The sequence below is a fragment of the Talpa occidentalis genome, unplaced genomic scaffold (genome assembly GCF_014898055.3).
Source record: "Talpa occidentalis isolate TD23 unplaced genomic scaffold, MPIMG_talOcc4v2.1 talOcc4.14, whole genome shotgun sequence".
NCBI lineage: Eukaryota > Metazoa > Chordata > Mammalia > Eulipotyphla > Talpidae > Talpa > Talpa occidentalis.
The window spans coordinates 26,545,835-26,565,440 of record NW_023601433.1 but is presented as its reverse complement, the minus strand read 5'-3'; the positions used below and the strand labels follow the sequence as shown (position 1 = coordinate 26,565,440).

General features: G+C 41.6%; 1 protein-coding gene across 7 annotated transcripts; it reads left to right on the top strand.

Moving 5' to 3' along the window:
* The first annotated feature begins 11,808 nt into the window (after positions 1–11,808).
* Positions 11,809–18,342, top strand: LOC119244467 (uncharacterized). Of its 7 annotated transcripts, XM_054694877.1 has the most exons (3): positions 11,809–12,761; positions 15,721–15,876; positions 16,475–18,342. In XM_054694877.1, exons 2-3 carry the CDS (start codon positions 15,735–15,737, stop codon positions 17,287–17,289), a joined length of 957 nt encoding a protein of 318 aa, XP_054550852.1. In that variant the 5' UTR covers positions 11,809–12,761; positions 15,721–15,734; the 3' UTR covers positions 17,290–18,342. The 7 variants fall into 7 exon arrangements, 5 of the variants coding, with proteins under 5 accessions (XP_054550852.1, XP_054550849.1, XP_054550847.1 ...); XM_054694874.1 differs by having other exon boundaries at positions 15,721–18,342; XM_054694872.1 differs by having other exon boundaries at positions 15,689–18,342.
* Positions 18,343–19,606: the final 1,264 nt, after the last annotated feature.

Here is a 19,606-nt window from a genome sequence, read left to right as displayed (position 1 = left end):
ACACCACAAAAAGAAAACCACCCCCAGATTGCAACGACAGTAACTTGGAAGAACTTCTGAGCCTTCCAGAAAGATAATTTAAAATTGCCGTGATTAAAAAAATGACAGAACTCATAAAGGAAAACAATGATCAGAAGAAGGAAATTGAGTCCCTAAAGAGGTAAGCAAAAGATACGCAGGAGATCAAAGAATTAATGGAGGAACAAAAGAACTCTGGGAAAAGCAACGAAAGCAGAATAGATGAAATGGAAGAACGAATAAGTACTCTTGAAGACACAGAAATAAAAAGAACCAAAACAGAAAAGTAAACAGAAGTACGAAGGAAAAAGAATGAAAAAAGACTTTGGGAACTATCTGACTCCATGAGGAAAGGAAAGATAAGAGTTATAGGAATATCAGAAGGAGAGGAGAGAGATGTAGGAACAGAGAAAATATTCAAAGAGATAATTGAAGAGAACTTCCCAAATGTGAAGAAGGAGCTGAAAATTGATATACAAGAAGCAAGAAGAACACCAAACTTCCACGATGAAAGGAAAAATACAGCAAGACACATAATAGTAAAGCTCCCAAGAATCCAGGACAAGGAAAAAATAATGAAGCTGACAAGAGGGAAGAAACAGATAGCATTCAAAGGAAAACTAATCAGGCTGACATCAGACTTCTCTGAAGAAACATTACGGGCAAGGAGAGAGTGGAGGGACATAGTCAACAGACTCCAAGAAAACAGATGCCAACCAAGAATACTCTATCCTGCAAAGCTCTCCTTCCTCTATGAAGAAAGAATAAGGACTTTCCCAGACAAACAGAAACTCTGGAATTTCATTACGACTAAACCCCCACTCCAAAAAATAATACAAGGAATCCTAAGGCCAGAATCTCAGAGGGACGAATAACAACGAAAGAAGGCCAAAAAAAAAAAGTTATTAAAAGAATAAATAAATAAAATCAAAGGAAAGACAAACACAATGGCAAATACAGATGCTAACATATCAATATTAACTCTAAATGTAAATGAAATAAACTCTTCAATAAAAAGACACAAAGTTGCAGCCTGGATTAAGAAAAAAACCCAACCTTTTGCTGTCTCCAGGAAACACATTTAGCTACAAAAGATAAAAACAGACTCCAAGTTAAAGGATGGAAAACAATCCTACAAGCAAATGGACCAAAAAAGAAAGCAGGAACAGCTATACTTATATCAGATAAAACAGATTTCAAACTCAAAAAAATAAAAAGAGACTCCAATGGTCACTACATTATGATCAGGCAGACAATACTTCAAGAAGAAATAACACTCATTAACATATACTCACCAAATGAAGGAGCACCAAAATATATCAGAAAACTGTTGTCATCTCTGAAAACAGACATCAGAGAAAACACATACGTAGTGGGAGACTTCAACACACCACTATCAACAATGGATAGATCAACAAGACAAAAAATAAGTAAAGAAACTAAAGCTCTAAATAAGGACCTAGAGCATTTGGGCTTAACAGACATCTGTAGAACACTAAACCCCCAAAAAACGGAATACACATTTTTCTCAAGCGCACACATATCATTCTCCAGGATCGATCACATACTGGGGCACAAGACAAACATCAACAGATACACCAAGATTGAAATCATACCAACCATCTTTTCTGACCATGAAGACATCAAACTAGAAATAAACTATAAAAAGAAGACAAGGAACTTTCCTACCTCATGGAGATTAAAAACCACACTACTGGAAGACCACTGGACTAATGAGGAGATCAAAAAAGAAATTAAAAAATTCTTTGAATTGAATGACAAGGAGGACACCAATATCCTAAATGTATGAGATGCAGCAAAAGCAGTAATAAGAGGAAAATATATAGCAATAGAAGCTCACATCAAGAAACAAGAAAGAACTCAAAGAAACAACCTAATCTCAAAGCTCAATGATCTAGAAAAAGAACAACAAAAAAACCCCAAAACCAGTAGAAGAAAAGAAATAATAAAAACCAAAGCAGAAATAAATGAAATTGAAACTAAAAAAACAATCCAAAATATCAATGAAACCAAGAGCTGTTTCTTTGAAAAAATCAATAAAATAGACAAACCCCTAGCCAGGCTCACAAAGGAAAAATGGGAAAAAGCACAAATAAACAGGATCATAAATGAAAGAGGAGAAATCACAACGGACACAGCAGAAATCAAAAGAATAATCAGTAACTACTATGAACAGTTATATGGAAACAAGTTCAACAATCTAGAGGAGATGGACAAATTCCTACAACTCTACAATCACCCAAAGCTAGATAAAGAAGAAATAGAACACCTAAACAGACCAGTTACAAGCAGCAAAATTGAAATGGTAATCAAAAACCTCCCCGAAAACAAAAGCCCAGGACCTGATGTATTTACAAATGAATTCTACCAAACATTCAGAGACGAATAAGTGCCTATCCTTCACAAACTCTTCCAAAAAATTGAGAAGGAAGGGACAATACCAAATACGTTCTATGAAGCCAACATTACACTAATACCAAAACCGAACAAGGACAACACAAAAAAAGAAAACTACAGGCCAATCTCCCTAATGAACACTGATGCAAAAATCCTCAATAAAATTTTAGCTATCAGAATCCAACAATGTATCCATAAGATAATTCACCACAACCAAGTAGGATTCATTCCAGGGACACAAGGATGATTTAACATCTGAAAATCAATCAACATTATCCAACACATCAACAAAAAGAAATATAAAAACCATATGATAATATCAACAGATGCTGAGAAAGCTTTCGACAAAGTGCAACACCCATTCATGAAAAAAGCCCTTAAAATTCTTGGGATACCAGGAACATACCTCAACATCATAAAGGCCATCTATGACAAGCCAACAGCCAGTATCATTCTCAATGGTGAAAAGCTGAAAGCAATTCCATTAAGATCTGGAACAAGACAAGGATGTCCACTCTCACCACTGCTTTTCAATATAATACTGGAAGTCCTAGCCAGAGCAATAAGGCAAGAGAAAGACATACAAGGAATCCAAATAGGAAAAGAAGAAGTCAAACTATCACTATTTGCAGATGATATGATAATATACATAGAGAACCCCAAAAACTCCACAGAAAAACAAATTCAACTCATCAATCAGTTCAGTAAAGTGGCAGGACAAAAAATCAACACGCGAAAGTCAGTAGCCTTCCTATACACAAACAATAAATCTGAAGAAGAAGAAATAAAAAAAACATCCCTTTTATTATTGAAACAAAAAAAATCAAATATTTGGGAATAAATCTAACAAAAGAGGTAAAGGACCTATACAAAGAAAACTATAAAACACTGTTAAAAGAAATAGAAGAAGACACAAAGAAATGGAAAGACATCCCCTGCTCATGGATTGGAAGAATAAACATTATTAAAATGGCCATCCTTCCAAAAGCAATATACAGATTCAATGCTATTCCAATCAAAATTTCAATGTCATTCTTCAAATAAATGGAACAATTATTGATGAAATTCATATGGAATCACAAAAAACCCCAAATAGCCAAAGCTCTCTGAAAACCAAAGAAGGGAATGGAGGCATCACTCTCCCAGACTTCAAACTATACTACAAAGCCATAATCATCAAAACTGCATGGTATTGGAACAAGAACAGACATACAGACCAATGGAATCGAATAGAAAATCCAGAAATAACCCCACAGATTTATGATCAACTAATCTTTGACAAAGGAGCAAAGACTATACATTGGAGCAAAAAAGTTTGTTCAATAAATGGTGCTGGGAAAACTGGGTCGCTACATGCAAAAGAATGAAGCTTGACTACTACCTCACACCATACACAAAAATCAACTCAAAATGGATTAAAAAACTAGACATAAGACCTGAAACCATAAAATACATAGAAGGAAACATAGGCGAAACTCTTCGTGATATTCACATCAAAGACATCTTTAGACACATCACCCAAAGCAGTGATAGTGAAGAAAAAGATAAACAGCTGGGACTACATCAAATTAAAGAGCTTCTGCACAGCAAAAGAGACAATAACAAAAACAAAGAGAAACCCCACCAACTGGGAGAACATTTTTGCACCCAACACTAATGATAAAGGACTGATCACAAAAATCTGCAAAGAGCTGATGAGACTCAACAAAAACAAAGAAAATAATCCAGTCAAAAAATGATCAGAAGAGCTAAAAAGAAACTTCTCTGAAGAGGAAATGCAAATGGCCAACAGGCATATGAAAAAATGTTCAACATCACTTGTAATCAGGGAAATGCAAATCAAAACTACAATGAGATACCATCTCACACCAGTGAGAATGGCACATATTAAAAAAACTAGCAACAACAAATGTTGGCGAGATTGTGGAGAAAAAGGAACTCTCCTGCACTGTTGGTGGGAGTGCAAACTGGTCCAACCACTATGGAGAGCGGTGTGGAGATTTCTGGACCTACTAAACATAGAGTTTCCATATGATCCAGCAATTCCACTCCTAGGTATTTACCCAAAGGACACAGAAACATCAATTCCAAAGAACACCTGCACCACTGTGTTTATAGCAGCACTATTTACAATAGCTAAGCTTTGGAAACAGCCCAAATGCCCAAAAAATAGATGACTGGATCAAGAAGATGTGGTACATATATACCATGGAATATTACTCAGCATTCAAAAAAGATAAACACATGCAATTTGCAGCAACATGGATGGCGCTGGAAGGGATCATGCTCAGCGAAATAACCCAGAAAGAAAAAGAAAAATACCGGATGGTCTCACTCATAGCAGGAATCTAGATAACTTAAATAAGGGACCAGGAAAATGAATAACTATAAGAAAGTGAAAATCAAAATCAACAAAAAACTATGAACCAGAGACACTTTTTGGGGGTGGGGGGTGGGAGGGGAGAGATTGGGGTCAGAATGGGTGGTTGCAATTGTATGGGGAATATAAAAATAAAATTTATTATTTAAAAAAATAAATAAAAGATGTTCTGTATCTGAAAACAAAATAAAACAAAACAAAACAAAAAAAACTTAGCTGTCCTACAATCTTTTAATAAAATCTTAAGGTCAGAGTGGTCAGTTATGTTTCTAATCTACCACATCTTTGTGATTTTCTCCGGCCTGGATAGTGACTGGCTCTCTAATGGGGAAAGTTTACACGAAATTTCTGAGTACATAAGCACCTAAGAGGTTATTACACAATTTCCTGTAACTCTTCCCCTCTACCCCCACCATCGAGTGTTACCTGACTCAGTTTTCATTTAATACCACGTCCCTGATGTTCTCTAGAAGGTGAACCTGTAATTTATACTTATAATTTGTAAGTTATGAAATGAAATCCATGACCGATGTTACTTTCTGACAGATTTTTCAGCCACCTGAAGTTCAACTGATCCAGGCTGCTCCTGTGCTTGGGATCCGCCTCTCTCCCGAGTGCCTGGGGTCTCTATTGCTTGTCCTGCCAGGCCATGGTGTCTGTAACTGTGTCCATAACACTGGGGCACAGAGACTTCAAGACACACCCTATGAAGTATCTATTTCTTGTAGGTGGCACATCCCCTGCCCTCACCCCTCTTTGGGAGGTACTCTGGGCTCCACGACCTCAGCCCCCATAAGTCACCTTTTCCTGATGCCCAGGTGACTCACCCCCCTGTGCGGCCATTCTATGGGCCTCAGGACCCCATGATTTCCAGCCCACCTGAAGACCTGGCCAAGCACAGTGACACCTGAGAGTGAGGCTGAGACAGTCACCCCTCCATCAACATCTGGGGGCTCACGATCCCCTCCCCATATGGCAGATTCTCCCCTAGCATCCCCACTGCCCCTCTCCTACCTGGGCACCTGGCACAGCTCACTCACCTGTGAGCTCTGCCTGCACCTGCTCGACCCCATGAAAACCTGGGGGGATCTGGTCCTGACCTCTGGCCTGGCTACCTGGAGTTCTTTCACCTGAGGCAGCAGGACTCCAACCTCACCTGGAGTCTCCTTGTGTGCTCGTTTCTTCTCAAGGGTCTCTTTTAAAGGGCTCCAGTCCCACTGCACCAGGGAACCCCACTACAGGCCTCATCTTCACTAAGAGTATGTCAGCATCCCTTTTTCAGTTAAGATCACTTCTTATGGAAAGATTTTTTTTTGGGGGGGGAGGGGTGTCATAACAAGAACTTGGGAACAGAGCACAAAGCCTAACCATTGCCACATTGTATAAAGATTTCCTTACTCCTTGCTGAATAGCATATTCTGCTCTAAGGTCTCAGCCAGGTTCCCTACCCACAGCTTTCACGGAGCTCCTTTGGGCTCCTCCTGGCTGTGACAGTGTCAGAGTCCCCTGTTCTGATGTGTCCACATTCAGCCTGTGGGGTTCTGCTGATCATGTCCATCAGGGTCATGTTTTCACATTTATTGTTGGACACTGTTCTTCTTGGAAAGTTTGTCTCTTTCTCCCCCACCTCCCATCTGTTACAGATTTCACCATTTTAGCAGGATGGTCATGAATACCTGTGTTATACTTTGTCTTATAACCTAATACTTCTCCAGTGTGTGTTTGCACAGACAGTTTAGTTTTGCCCCTGGCAGCCCTGCACCCACGCTCATGTGCTCCTGACAAATCTTAGTTAGCAGGTGTGCACATGTGTGAGCTGTGTTTGTTTGCATGGTTCTTTATTCTATGGAATACCGGGCTGCAACATGTTCATCATGTGTGATTCTTGCTTCTTCTGAGAATCATCATCTCTCAAAGAATTCCTCCTCTTACACTGAAGAGAGATTTTAGAAACCAATATCAAGACACCAGGCATGATTTCTCTCTCATCTGACAGCACAAACAGTATATATTAAATCACTAATCCGGACTTTGATAATAGATACCTATTTTAAAAAATATTTCACTGTATAACAGGGCAACAGTAGCATATTTTCAAAACATACCTGTTGAATTGAAGTGGAAAGTTTAATTGAAATAGAATTAATATTGATGTAACCATCCTATCCAGGTGTGTGTGCATATCTGTAAATACTCCTGAACCATCTTTCTCATGAAGCTAAACATGGCCTCACGCTGATGGTCCCCACTCCACATCAGGGCTCTTCCCCGTGTGTGCAGTGACCTTCCAGTCCTGGAGAGAGATCTCTGGCTCCTCTACTCACAGCCATTTGCTTCATTACTAAACTGCCATGTGCAGCCCAGAAACATCCGATCCTAGACCAGGCCCTAGGGACAGCCTCATCTGCCAGCGCAGGTGCTCCAGGACACGCTCCTCCCTCCTCTTCACAGTCTCCAGGATTCCAATTTGCCGAGTCAGCAGCTTCCTCCTCACACTTAGGGAGGTGGGTTCATGGTCCATCCTGCAGGCAGGAGGCCGGTCACATTCTCGCTCCTTCCTGGCCCCTGACTTGCTAGATTGTTTGAATCTGCACATTTAGCTTCTGTTATGATGACAGTGATACCGGAATTGTCAGGCCTAGTCTCCCAGCCAGGAACGGATCCCAGGCTGCAGGTGCAGTGCTGAGCCCCAGCCACTAGACCCCCACGGGTTGGTGGCTCACGAAGCCACAGCAGGAACTTCGCAGACTCTCAGGCAAGCAAGCGAGAAGAGGCAGGTTTGTTTAGAGAAAAAAAAGTTTATTGAGAAACAGAACAGAAATAAAGCAGGACTCCCAGGCCATGAAACCAGGCCAGGGAGGGGCAAGGAAGCCAAAGTGGAGTCCTGTCTCAGGGAATATAGACCTTCTTTCCCTCATTATTCTAAAGCTGCACCAGTCTCTTTGTGATTGGTTAGTTCTCGGTTGTCTCACTCTGCTACTGAGCAGGGGATCTTCACATTCCTTATCTAACAGGTTTGTCGTTTCCCATTTGTTGCATCTTCCCCTTGTTTGATAGATTTATCATTATGGCCCAGTCTCCCAAATGAGCACCCCTGCATTTTAGGGCAGAGAAAGTCAAACATCAGCTATTGAAGGAAAAACAGGCTGGCCCCACCGGTCTCAGTGCTGACCCCTTCTCATCTCCCCCTTGCATGAATATCCCCGCACTCTGTCAACGGGCAGGACCGTGGTCTTTCAGACCTGAGTCTGCTGCCCTCCTCATTTGTCAACAAATTAAACCCCTCTCCTTTTCCCAAACTCCGCCTCCCTTTATTAGCTGAGGGAAACTGAGTCCGGCGTTTGGTAACACTGTTGAACTAAGTCCTGGGATGTTTATTATTCCCAGTGGAATTAGTTACAGTCCTCTTGCTGCCCTTATCTCTGAAGCCTTCCTTAATTCTCCCGAGGCCCCCACCTGCACTGTCCCTGAGGCTGCCTAATTCTCCCTAACTTGCCCTTGGATTCAACAGTTTCCCATAAGTGCTGGCAACGCCAAGCGTATGACCTTCGCTGTGTGGAAAGCACTCATTGGATTCCTCTCTTGACATTCAAGCCAGCATGGCTCTGCTTCACCTACTCACCCCTGCCCCTCATCCCACGCCTGTCAGTTCTCATCTTTCCCATCACTGGAGTGTGCTTTTCACAGGTTGTGATAGAATAACAAACTGTTTTATGTAATGTTGTAGATATTTTTTCTTTTTTTCTTTTTTTAAAGATTTATTTATTTATTCATACAAGCACTGGGCACTGTCAGAAGAGTGGAAAGGTAAGAGAATTCACCAGAGTCAGAGGGGCGAGCAGAGCAGGCAGACTGACGAAGTACACTGCTGAGGGGAGCAGCGGGCAGCAGGAGAGGTCTGCGCACCATGTGGGATCCTTTCCCGGCAGGCGGGGATCGAACTGGTGCTGCAGAGGCCGTGGGCAGCTTTGCAACACAGTGCTCAACTGCTGCGCCACCAGGGCAGCCCTAGACATTATTCTTTTGTAAGAAATACCCATTTGAAATTAACATCCATGCTTGTGACTGATAGTTCATTCCTCTCAATTTGCCCTAAATGTACAACCTACAGGAGACACCTGTGCTTTTCCCACGGTGGAGGGTGGGGTGTTGGGATGCATAAAGCTGTCACAAACATCCAGGTGAAGAGTTTTGGTTGTTTTCATTTTTGCTTGTTGTGAATTAGGTAATTCGAGTATTCACAAAGATGTTTATCTCAGCAGAAAAGTTTTTTAAATTTTTAATAATTTTATTTGTTGTTATTTCCTGTATGACCAACTCAGAGATGGAAATCACACAAAACCAGTCCTTTCTTTCAATTAAGCAAATAATAAAATCAGGTGCAAACTGCAGTGGGCCATCCTTCCAGAGCAGCCAAGTCGTGCTGAGACCCCTTGACAGGTTCACAGTCCCAGATTTGTTTCACTTATTGAAAACTCAGAGAAAATAAACTAATTCAAATCTCCTTAGAACTAGTAAATTATTCTGAGGCAAAGGAAATTCTCTTTTTTTTGAAGACCCCTCACCTAGGGATGTGCTACTGGGAGTGACTCTGAGGACAGAGGGAGGGAGGGGCCTGTGCCAGAAGGAGCCCTGGAGGAGCCTGGGCCAGAACAGCAGCCCAGAAGGAGCAGAGACCCTGGCTGAGCCTCAGCAGCAGCTGCCAGGGGTACCTGCTCTTGGCTGAAGAGAAAAAGGGTTTTTGACTCACTTCCCCACAGGCCTGGAACACTGTGTGACCACTCAGACTGCTGTCCCAATTTGCACAGTAATAATCACCCTCGTCCTCAGGCTGGAGTCCAGCGATGGTCAGGGTGGCTGTGCTGCCAGATCTGGAGCCCGAAAATCGATCAGGGACCCCTGAGGGTCGACTGCTAGTACCATATATAAGGGTTTTGGGGGCTGTTCCGGGGAGCTGTTGGTGCCAGCCCACACCATAACTACCCCCGATGTTGGAGCTGCTTCCAGTGCAGGAGATGGTGACCCTCTGGCCCAGGTTCCCAGAGACTGACTGTGGCTGTGTCAGCACAGACTGGGCCCAGGATCCTGGAAGAAGGAGAGACACAGAGATGGTGATGCTGGGGTCTAGAAACAAGAGGACTTATCCGGGGCCCATGCATCTTCCCAGGGCACTTCCCAGCCCCAAATTCAGTTACCTGTGCAGTGAGAGAGGAGAACAAGGAGGAGAGGGGTCCAGGCCATGGTGCTCACACTTCCCTGAGCCCACATGGCACTGGGCTGCCCCAGGCCTCCTTTTCTCCTCCACCCTCTGCCCCAGGAGGGGCTGTGCATGCAAATATGTTTCAAGCTGTGACTGCCCAGCCCCTCCCTGAGCCCTGGTGCAGGAGCTCAGCTCACACCCACACTCAGGAACAGCAAGGTTTCTTCACCCCTGGGAAAACACTGTGAGGAAGCACCTGCTGCCACCATACACATGTCCCTACTCAGCAGTTGTGCCACACAAGAAAGAACACAGCCCTGAGTTCCCACCTGGGAGCACAGGGCCTAGACCTAGGCCAAGCTCCTTGGTGTTGAATGACCTCACTGCCTGGTGTGTGTAGAATACTGGGCAGTCCCACAGCGCCCCCTGCTGGTCTCTTGGCAAACACTCACATTGGCCCAAAGTTCTGAGAGCCCAATGGGTGTCTGCAGCTCAGGAGAAACTTTCTCTATTCACAGTTCCATGTTCTGATTCCTAGGACTGTGATTCCCATACATTGTATTTGTGTACTGTCAATGAGGTGCAAAGAGGTACTTACAGAAGTATTTTGAGAACATTATACTAAAAGCTAAATGATCCAGAAGAGCATCAAATCCTGTGCTATTGAGGATGGGCCGGTCGAGCTGTGAAGGGCTTTAGAGAAATCTCAGGGAAATGTCACAGAATGGAAATTCCTAGAAATGACATCAACGGCATATTGAAATGTCGGTAATTCAGCAACAATTTGAAAATACAAAATGTATTTACTATTGTTTACCAATTAGAAATGATTTAGTGAAAGTCTTCGGAAAAATTAACGCCGGTGAAACCTGTAACATATTTCTTGAGTACCACATGGAGCTTTGTAATCTTATGATTTTGGCTTTTGCAATATCTGTGTCATATAATTTGTTAGAATTTTTTCTCAGGACACATACAATTTGGTTTTATTTTAAATAAATATTTTTCCTGTATGACTTACTCACTATGATAGTTTAAATAATAAATGAAAGTGAGAGTTTAATGTTTTCACATAGCCGGGAATGTGTGGAGAGCTGAATTCAGAAACCACAATCCATTTCCCTCACCACACCCGTTTTCTACTCTGCTTTCCCCTTGCAAAAGTCCCCAAACCTCTAGACTCTGGGGGTCTTGAGCAAATACCTGTGATCTCACATTCTCTCCTCAGTCATTCAGAGGATCCTCCTCCTTCATCTCAGGCAGGTCAGAAACTGCTCACCCCCTCAGGACCCTCACTGCTCTGGGCATGAACCCCACCACCTGCCTCCCCTTGGGAGCTGCAGGGTCTGCCCTTTCCCCTCACACACCTCAAACCCTTTCTTGTTCTCAGACCTCCTACATCCCTCACACTCATGGCTTCATATGTCCCTTCTATGGTTCTCAAGGTGATGGCCCTCTTTGTGGGGGAGAGAAGGGCCTGATTTGGGATCTGTGAAATCACAGGGTATCGGAGACCCTGGATCATTCACAGCAGCACACACCCCTATCATCCTGGACAGTAAAAAGAATAGATAATAATACTGTGAGCCATTTTAGGAGGAAAAACTATGCAAATTATCCAAAACTTGATTCACATCTCATCCTACCTCAAGCAACATCAATAAGACTCAAGGTGTTACATTTTCCTCCTTATCCCTCATCTCCCCACCTCACTGAATGTGACAAGAATCCTCAGCACCATATCACTGCATTGCTCTATGCTCTGGCAGGTACAGACATTTATAATGTGCTGCAGGAGGCCTTGATGCCCCAGCCAGATAAGACACTGGCAAGCAGCGAAGCCCAAAGGGCCTCACACCGTGGGGCCGAAGCCAAAGGGCCTCACACCGTGGGGCTGAAGATTCCTTGTGCCTCACACCGTGAGGTTGAAGATGTAACATTCCTTCACTTTCTGTTCTTGGTCATAAATAAGAAAAAATTTCCCAAAAAAGTACATTAGGCACTATATTATATGCATCAGTATATTGCAAATAAACGGCATGGAAAATTAGAAACTAATTATTAAACAATTTGGCCTACTTGACAATGAAAGACAACTTATTGAATATGCCTGACAAGCATTACAATACAATAATCATAGCAGGTCCTTCTATTTTGTTTTCTCTTGAAGTTTCTTGGGAAAGTTTTTAATATGAAACTATTTGAGTTAAGGAATTTCTAGGTAGAAAAAGTTCTGATAGCTGAACTGCAGCTGGTCTCCGGCTGAAGGTCATATGAATAAAAATAGTCCTTTGATGCTTAGGCTTTAGCTGATAGGGATGCACTGGCGGTTATTCACTGTTTTAAATAATTGTCTGAATGAAAAAATAAGTAGCTTTAATGTTAGGTTTGGTTTATTATCTGTTAACCTTGAAAGCTGTCGTCTAGCTGAGACCTGTAGGGGCCAGTAGTCTATGGAAAACATAATATACTAATTGTTTATGCTTTACACATGATAATGTATTTTCTTATTATTATTACTAATAATAAATAAATAAAGACCTGCTGAGTCTCTCGGCAGAAGATACTAGCACCTCACCAAGTGTCAGTGTCTCCTCATTCTACCTCATTCCCTTCCCCTCAGTCCTTAAGTTTTCAGTTCTTTCGTTTTCGCCTAGGCCATCTCATCCTTTCAGGAACCCCTGACAAGACGTTTTGTCGGAGGCTGGTCCCCGGCAAGTGGCGCCCGGAGCAGGGACTTGAAAGGTAAGATTTCTTTCCCGTGCGGGGATGGCTAGGATCTGCTCCATAGGGTAGGGCGCATACCCGCCTGTAGAGAAAGCAGGTTTGAGGGGAGCAGTAAGTCAGAACCGTAATAAGGCGAGTGAGTGTCTTATTACGTGATAAGGCGAGTGAGTGTCTTATCGTTGAGAAGCATTGGGCCATATTGAGTCTAAGGAAAGAGGACTCTTTATTGATCTAAGTATACTTGTTAAGAGAGGCCTTAAGACCTCTCATGCACAATTGGCTAGTTTCCTAAATTTTGTTGAGATGTGTTGTTCTTGATTTCTAAAATGACAGAAGAAAATTATGGCTGTCTGCATGCCTAAAGGACATCAAAGAGGACTCAACTGACAGCCCCGTATTAACAAAACAGTATTAGAGAAAGTGATCAGGATTCTTGGGATAGTGAAATTGTTTTTCAAAAGCCAAAACTTGATTCTAGAGCTAGTACTGACCTCTTTGCAGAGGCATCGGCTCCCAATTATGAGACCATTCCAAAATCCAGCCCAAATTTCCAGCCCCGACTTGGCTAAAATTGTTGAGATAAAAATAAAAACTCAAAAACAAGTAAGAGATAATGTGTCATAATCTTAAATAAAAGAAAAAATGCTCCAATCTTTTCCTGTTAATTATTTGGGGAGGAGGCTAGGTTCCCCCTGGTGGAGTTTTGCCGTTGTTTCTTTTAAAATAAATAAATAAATAAGGCATTTCTAAATAATAGTATTCAAAGTTCATTCACAGTTGGTAAAGTGATAGAAAATGGTTAAATATGACTATGTAAGATTATATGACTATAATATGACTAAAAGGTTTTTATTAAAATAATATAAACCCCCTGCAATGGGCTGGTGGGGGCTGCCCTTGATCTCAACAAGCAGCTGCCTGGACTTTTTCTCCAGTGTTGGGATCACTGGCAGGTCTCTACTGTCTTCCTGCTGTGGGGGACTAAACTTTTCTATTGTCCACCTTAAAAAAACTATTTTGGTTCATTGTACAAAAATAGTTCTATTTCCCTGTGTTTCTCTGATTTTAAAGTCTAAATTGTCTTAGGCAAAACTGTTGAGTTACTTTTGACTTGCTAACAAGCTACACAAAATACTTATTGGTTGAATAAAGCTTTTAAATTTACTTATTGGACCTGTGAAAAGTTAAGTTTCTTGTTAAAACTAATTAACCTGGTAAAATATAAAGTGGTAATACAGACATTTTTGAGCAAAATTCTAAACCTCAGTATCTTCACACATATTGGTAAAATAACTATGTCTTAAATATATACACATGGCCAAAATTTAAAATGTATATCAAGAAATCTCTGTGTCTGTTTGTGTCTGCTTTTGTGTTTTTGTTTTGTTTTGTTTTTTACCTCCGGAGGACTAATCATAAACGGCGCCTATATAAGTTCTCATAAAAACAAATTTTAAAATCATGAGCAAAAATTTTTGATATACAAGAACTAGTTCAAGTTTTATCATAAAATTCAAAGCATATATGCATTAAAGTTATGTTAAATATTAACAATTTACTGTTTAAATGTATCTTTAAAGTGTTTTTCTTTTCTTGACTAAAAAAGTGTGTGTGTGTGTATATATATATATATATACTTACATATGTAAATTTTTTGTCATATTAACATTATCAAGTAAAACTAAGCTATACTGTTTTTAAGTCAATTTTAAAAAACTGCAATGTTTAAAGTAGTATTTTGGGGTGACAAACACACAAAACACCTCCTTGTGTTCTGGATTACTAAAAAGAAACCACTATCATGATTTGTTAAAAGTTTTAGTAATGTCTATTTAAAAAAAAAAAAAAAGCAATTAAGGAATTGTTAGACACCGTGCTGATGTTACTTGCATAGCAGGGCATAATTAGCCTAACACCTGGCCCACAAAAGCCACGCCCTTTACTTTGGTTGGACTGGGATCAGCACAAAATGTGGCAAAAAGTTCTCAAATTTTAAATAAAAATAATGGACAGGTGTCCGGGACTTCTCAACCTTATTTTATTCCTTCCCTTTCTATGACATTATGGGGAAGAGCTGTGTTATCGCAAATAGAAACATTAATTTTCAGCCCTAATAATATAGTTACATCACAAATGTTGCAAATGGGCTTTCACCCTGACCAAGGGTTAAAAAAAAAATCTTTATGGGAAAACAACTCCAATTGAGCCAGTTCCCAGAAGCGCTAAGGCCGGTATGGGGTACGGTCAAAATTTAACCTAGGGGCCATTGCTCAAGTTGCAGCCGACCCAGTCACCTGGAAAGATAATAAACCAGTGTGGGTTGAGCAGTGGCCTCTTACAGAAGAAAAAAATACAGGTTGTAACAAACCTAATACAGGATCAATTAATACAGATCAATTAATTTTAGGACCATGAAATACCCCAATTTTTATTGTTAAAAAAATCAGGAAAATGGAGACTGTTACAGGATTTAAGAGCAATAAATGTTACTATGCAAGATATGGAATGCTTGCAACCAGGCTTACCATCACCTGTGGCCATCCCTAAAGATGAACATGTTATTGTTATTGATTTGCAAAATTGCTTTTTTACCATCCCTTTACATCCCCAAGACTGTAAAAGATTTGCATTTAGTGTCCCATCAGTAAATTTTAAAAGGCTGTTTCAATAGGATGAATAGAAAGTTCTCCCTCAGGGCATGAAAAACAGTCCGACTTGATGTCAAAAATTTGTGGATATGGTTTTGTCATCCTTTAGGGATGAGTACCCTTCCATTTACTGTGTTCATTACAGTAAAGGGAATGTCAACAATTAATAGACATTGGGATCCTGACCAACTGGACTCTAAACCTCAAGCTATGTGGAAAAATCTCATTTCTGGAACATGGAAAGGCCCTAATGTGTTATTAACAAATGGGAGAGGCTATGCTTATATCTTTCCACAGAATTCAAATGGCCCAATTTGGATTCCTGACAGACTGATCCGACACCATGTTTCAAAAGCCTTCACCGACACATCGCCCCAAGATGCATAGGTGCAGCCCTCTGGGACCCTATCCACCTCCTCCAAGATGCCATTGCTCCAGATCCCCTGCTGGAAGATCATCATCTTCCCTGCACCACCTTCGGGTTTGTAAGACGTCTTATCATGACAATTAAAATCTGCTCAGAAACCTAACCTCTAATGCTCGACAGCTACTTGTACAGCAAGATGCACACATCATCCTGGATCCCCTCTTTCTCTATCCCACTCCTTGGGGATTTCCCTCGCCCAGTGTGTTCACTAATTATTCTGATTTACTAGGTGACGATTCATACTCTTTTGTTTTGTTTATAAGCACTAATAACTTTTCTTTTCAGGGATGCATGAATTCTCCTCCTATGTGTTTTACATCTAATCTTGACTATATAAAGTCTCAACTACCTGGCTGCCTACCTATTGATGACAAGTATTTTTAAACAGGATCTCCAAAAGCCTTCCTCCTCCGGACCTAACCGTGATTTATGGGTACTGCTTTTATCTCTCCTTGGTCCTCGCAGCACTAATAAAAACATAGCTCGAGTTTCAGTGTCCTCCACTCTCCCAGCCTGTTCAATTTACAACTCAGATGACTCCCGGAATACTATTGACAGAGATCATGGATTTCCCACTTGGCATACTTGTACGTTTCCCTCTGCAGGACTTCGCTACCAGCCTTACCAGACTAATCTTTCTGTTTATGATTTTTCAGTGCTTGGAGCAGGTACATCCGCCACTAATGTCCCCGAGGACTATAGGTTTCTCCTGCAGGACGCTCTCATCTACAACCGGTCGAATCACTTCATTCCACCTCTGGAACCTGTCACCCGGTGGTATTCAGCGGGATGGATTACTCCCGCCTACATTGTCAACACTTCAAATGGTTCCCGTGCATACCCGGACTTGTTTCACCTCCTTGCCGCCACTTCACCTGTGCGTTTTCGCCGACCTGGACATTCTGTTAATGCTTCCACCGTAGGGGCTTGTGTGGGCCCCCCTTATACCCTCCTTGTTGAGGGCCCCAGACTATTAACCATTACTTATCATCACCATATTTTTCATGTTAATTGTACTGACTGCATTCTCACCAACTGTATTACCTCTGTTGGCTCATTGTCTAAAGCTACTTTTGTTATCTTACATCAACCTCCTTATGTCATGCTCCCTGTAAGCTTACAACAGCCGTGGTATGATGACATTGGACTGTATACTCTTCAGCTTGTGGGACAGGGACTGCGTCGCTCCAAAAGGTTTGTAGCGGCACTTATACTGGGTATTACGGCACTTATTGCTATTATTAGTTCTGTTGCTGTTTCTACTACTACTCTCGTGCAACAAGTTCACACTGCCTCCCATGTTAATGATTTGTCTCGTAACATCACACACGCTTTAATTATCCAAGACCACATTGATAATAAGTTTAAAGCTCGTTTAAATGTTCTTGAGAAATCACTTTTACATATTGGCAATCAAATTCAACACATAAAAACACATTTGACTACCAAATGTCTTTCTGATTACAAATAAATTTGTGTCACTTCACATGTTTATAACTCTTCTTCTGTTTCTTAAAATAATGTCAAAAATCATTTACTGGGTGTTTGAAATAATACAAACGTTTCCCTGGACCTTACTGCTCTGCAAAAAAATATTAAGGCAATTAGTTTAGCTCATGCCCCCTCCTCCACACCTGCAGAAGTTGCTGCTTCCTTCCTGGCTTCCTTGCAACATTATACCACTAAGGCCGCCTGGTTCCCATCATTTATTACTTTAGGTGTTGTTTTGCTTGTCACCATAATTATATTGATACTCTTCCCATTGTTTATTAAATTGCTTTTCTGTGCTATCAATCAGACACGTGTTGAATTACAAACTATGCAAATGATGGCCAAAAACAAAAAAGGGGGAGGTGCTGCAGGAGGCCTTGATGCCCCAGCCAGATAAGACACTGGCAAGCAGCGAAGCCCAAAGGGCCTCACACCGTGGGGCTGAAGATTCCTTGTGCCTCACACCGTGAGGTTGAAGATGTAACATTCCTTCACTTTCTGTTCTTGGTCATAAATAAGAAAAAATTTCCCAAAAAAGTACATTAGGCACTATATTATATGCATCAGTATATTGCAAATAAACGGCATGGAAAATTAGAAACTAATTATTAAACAATTTGGCCTACTTGACAATGAAAGACAACTTATTGAATATGCCTGACAAGCATTACAATACAATAATCATAGCAGGTCCTTCTATTTTGTTTTCTCTTGAAGTTTCTTGGGAAAGTTTTTAATATGAAACTATTTGAGTTAAGGAATTTCTAGGTAGAAAAAGTTCTGATAGCTGAACTGCAGCTGGTCTCCGGCTGAAGGTCATATGAATAAAAATAGTCCTTTGATGCTTAGGCTTTAGCTGATAGGGATGCACTGGCGGTTATTCACTGTTTTAAATAATTGTCTGAATGAAAAAATAAGTAGCTTTAATGTTAGGTTTGGTTTATTATCTGTTAACCTTGAAAGCTGTCGTCTAGCTGAGACCCGTAGGGGCCAGTAGTCTATGGAAAACATAATATACTAATTGTTTATGCTTTACACTTGATAATGTATTTTCTTATTATTATTACTAATAATAAATAAATAAAGACCTGCTGAGTCTCTCGGCAGAAGATACTAGCACCTCACCAAGTGTCAGTGTCTCCTCATTCTACCTCATTCCCTTCCCCTCAGTCCTTAAGTTTTCAGTTCTTTCGTTTTCGCCTAGGCCATCTCATCCTTTCAGGAACCCCTGACAAGACGTTTTGTCGGAGGCTGGTCCCCGGCAATAATGTCCCTAAACGATTGTGCAATGAATAATAGCAGTGCTGTTCTCAAGGAGGAGGTAGATGTCATCTCCCAGAATTGCTTGTGAGCAGTTCTTGTGCAGAGAGCAGGCATGGTGAAGAGAGGGGAGCCTTGGTCATGGGGTGATGCTCCCCCAGGTCCTATTCTTGACCCCACACCAGACCTGAGCCCACCAGCAGTCTTATATGTCCCCTCCTGAAGGTGAGAGGACTCCATGCAAATACTCTACTTTTTGATGGCTGCACAAGCCCCTCCTCTAGAGGATCCAGTTGAAAAAAGATACCCAGAAGTGGTAGGAAATGTGTTACACCTGGTAGGGTTGGGGGACCTCTGCAGCACAAGGGGAGCTCTCAAAGCATTCAGCTGTGGGGCCAGGAGCAAGGTCTGGACACAGCAGACTCTGCTACTGGACACGTGGGCATCCTGGTCAGTGCTGGGCTCAGGGCTCACCCTCTGCACCTAGCACCCCTCACATTGTAGACCAACAGCCAGGTGTCTGCACAGCAGCCTCAGCTCACTGCACATCAACATCCCACCTGTGCAAAGGGCCCAAACAATCGAAGCTACTCCTTGTCATCAGAGGTGTAGAAGGTCATGCGGTGAGTGGGCTCTGCAGGGAGGAAAGGGAGGCCAGGCCTCTGTCTTCTCCAGAAGGGACCAAGGGCAGTCTGTGAACCACTGCCATATTAGAGACCCCAACACTCAGGCAGGAAGAGGGAGGAGCACTGGGGTGCTGTTCAGACTCCACCATCATAGTCACAAGAAACCAGAAAAATTCTGAGGAGACAGATTTGAGTGTAGAGATATGAGCTAGAAGGAAAATGCATCAGAGGCCTTAATCAATAAATACCATGAAGAACTGATATTAGACATGAACATGGAATAGAAATAAGTGAACAGGAATTACAAGAACCCTCATTTTTTGCAGAATATTCCATGTCACTCAACTAAGGGCCACTTTACTTATGAAACTGTAACACCTGAGGTTTTTCTCCACCCCCACGCTCCCCACA

Excerpts from the sequence above, each read along its gene's own strand:
- LOC119244467 (XM_054694874.1), top strand. The coding sequence starts at position 16,186 with ATGACAAGTATTTTTAAACAGGATCTCCAAAAGCCTTCCTCCTCCGGA.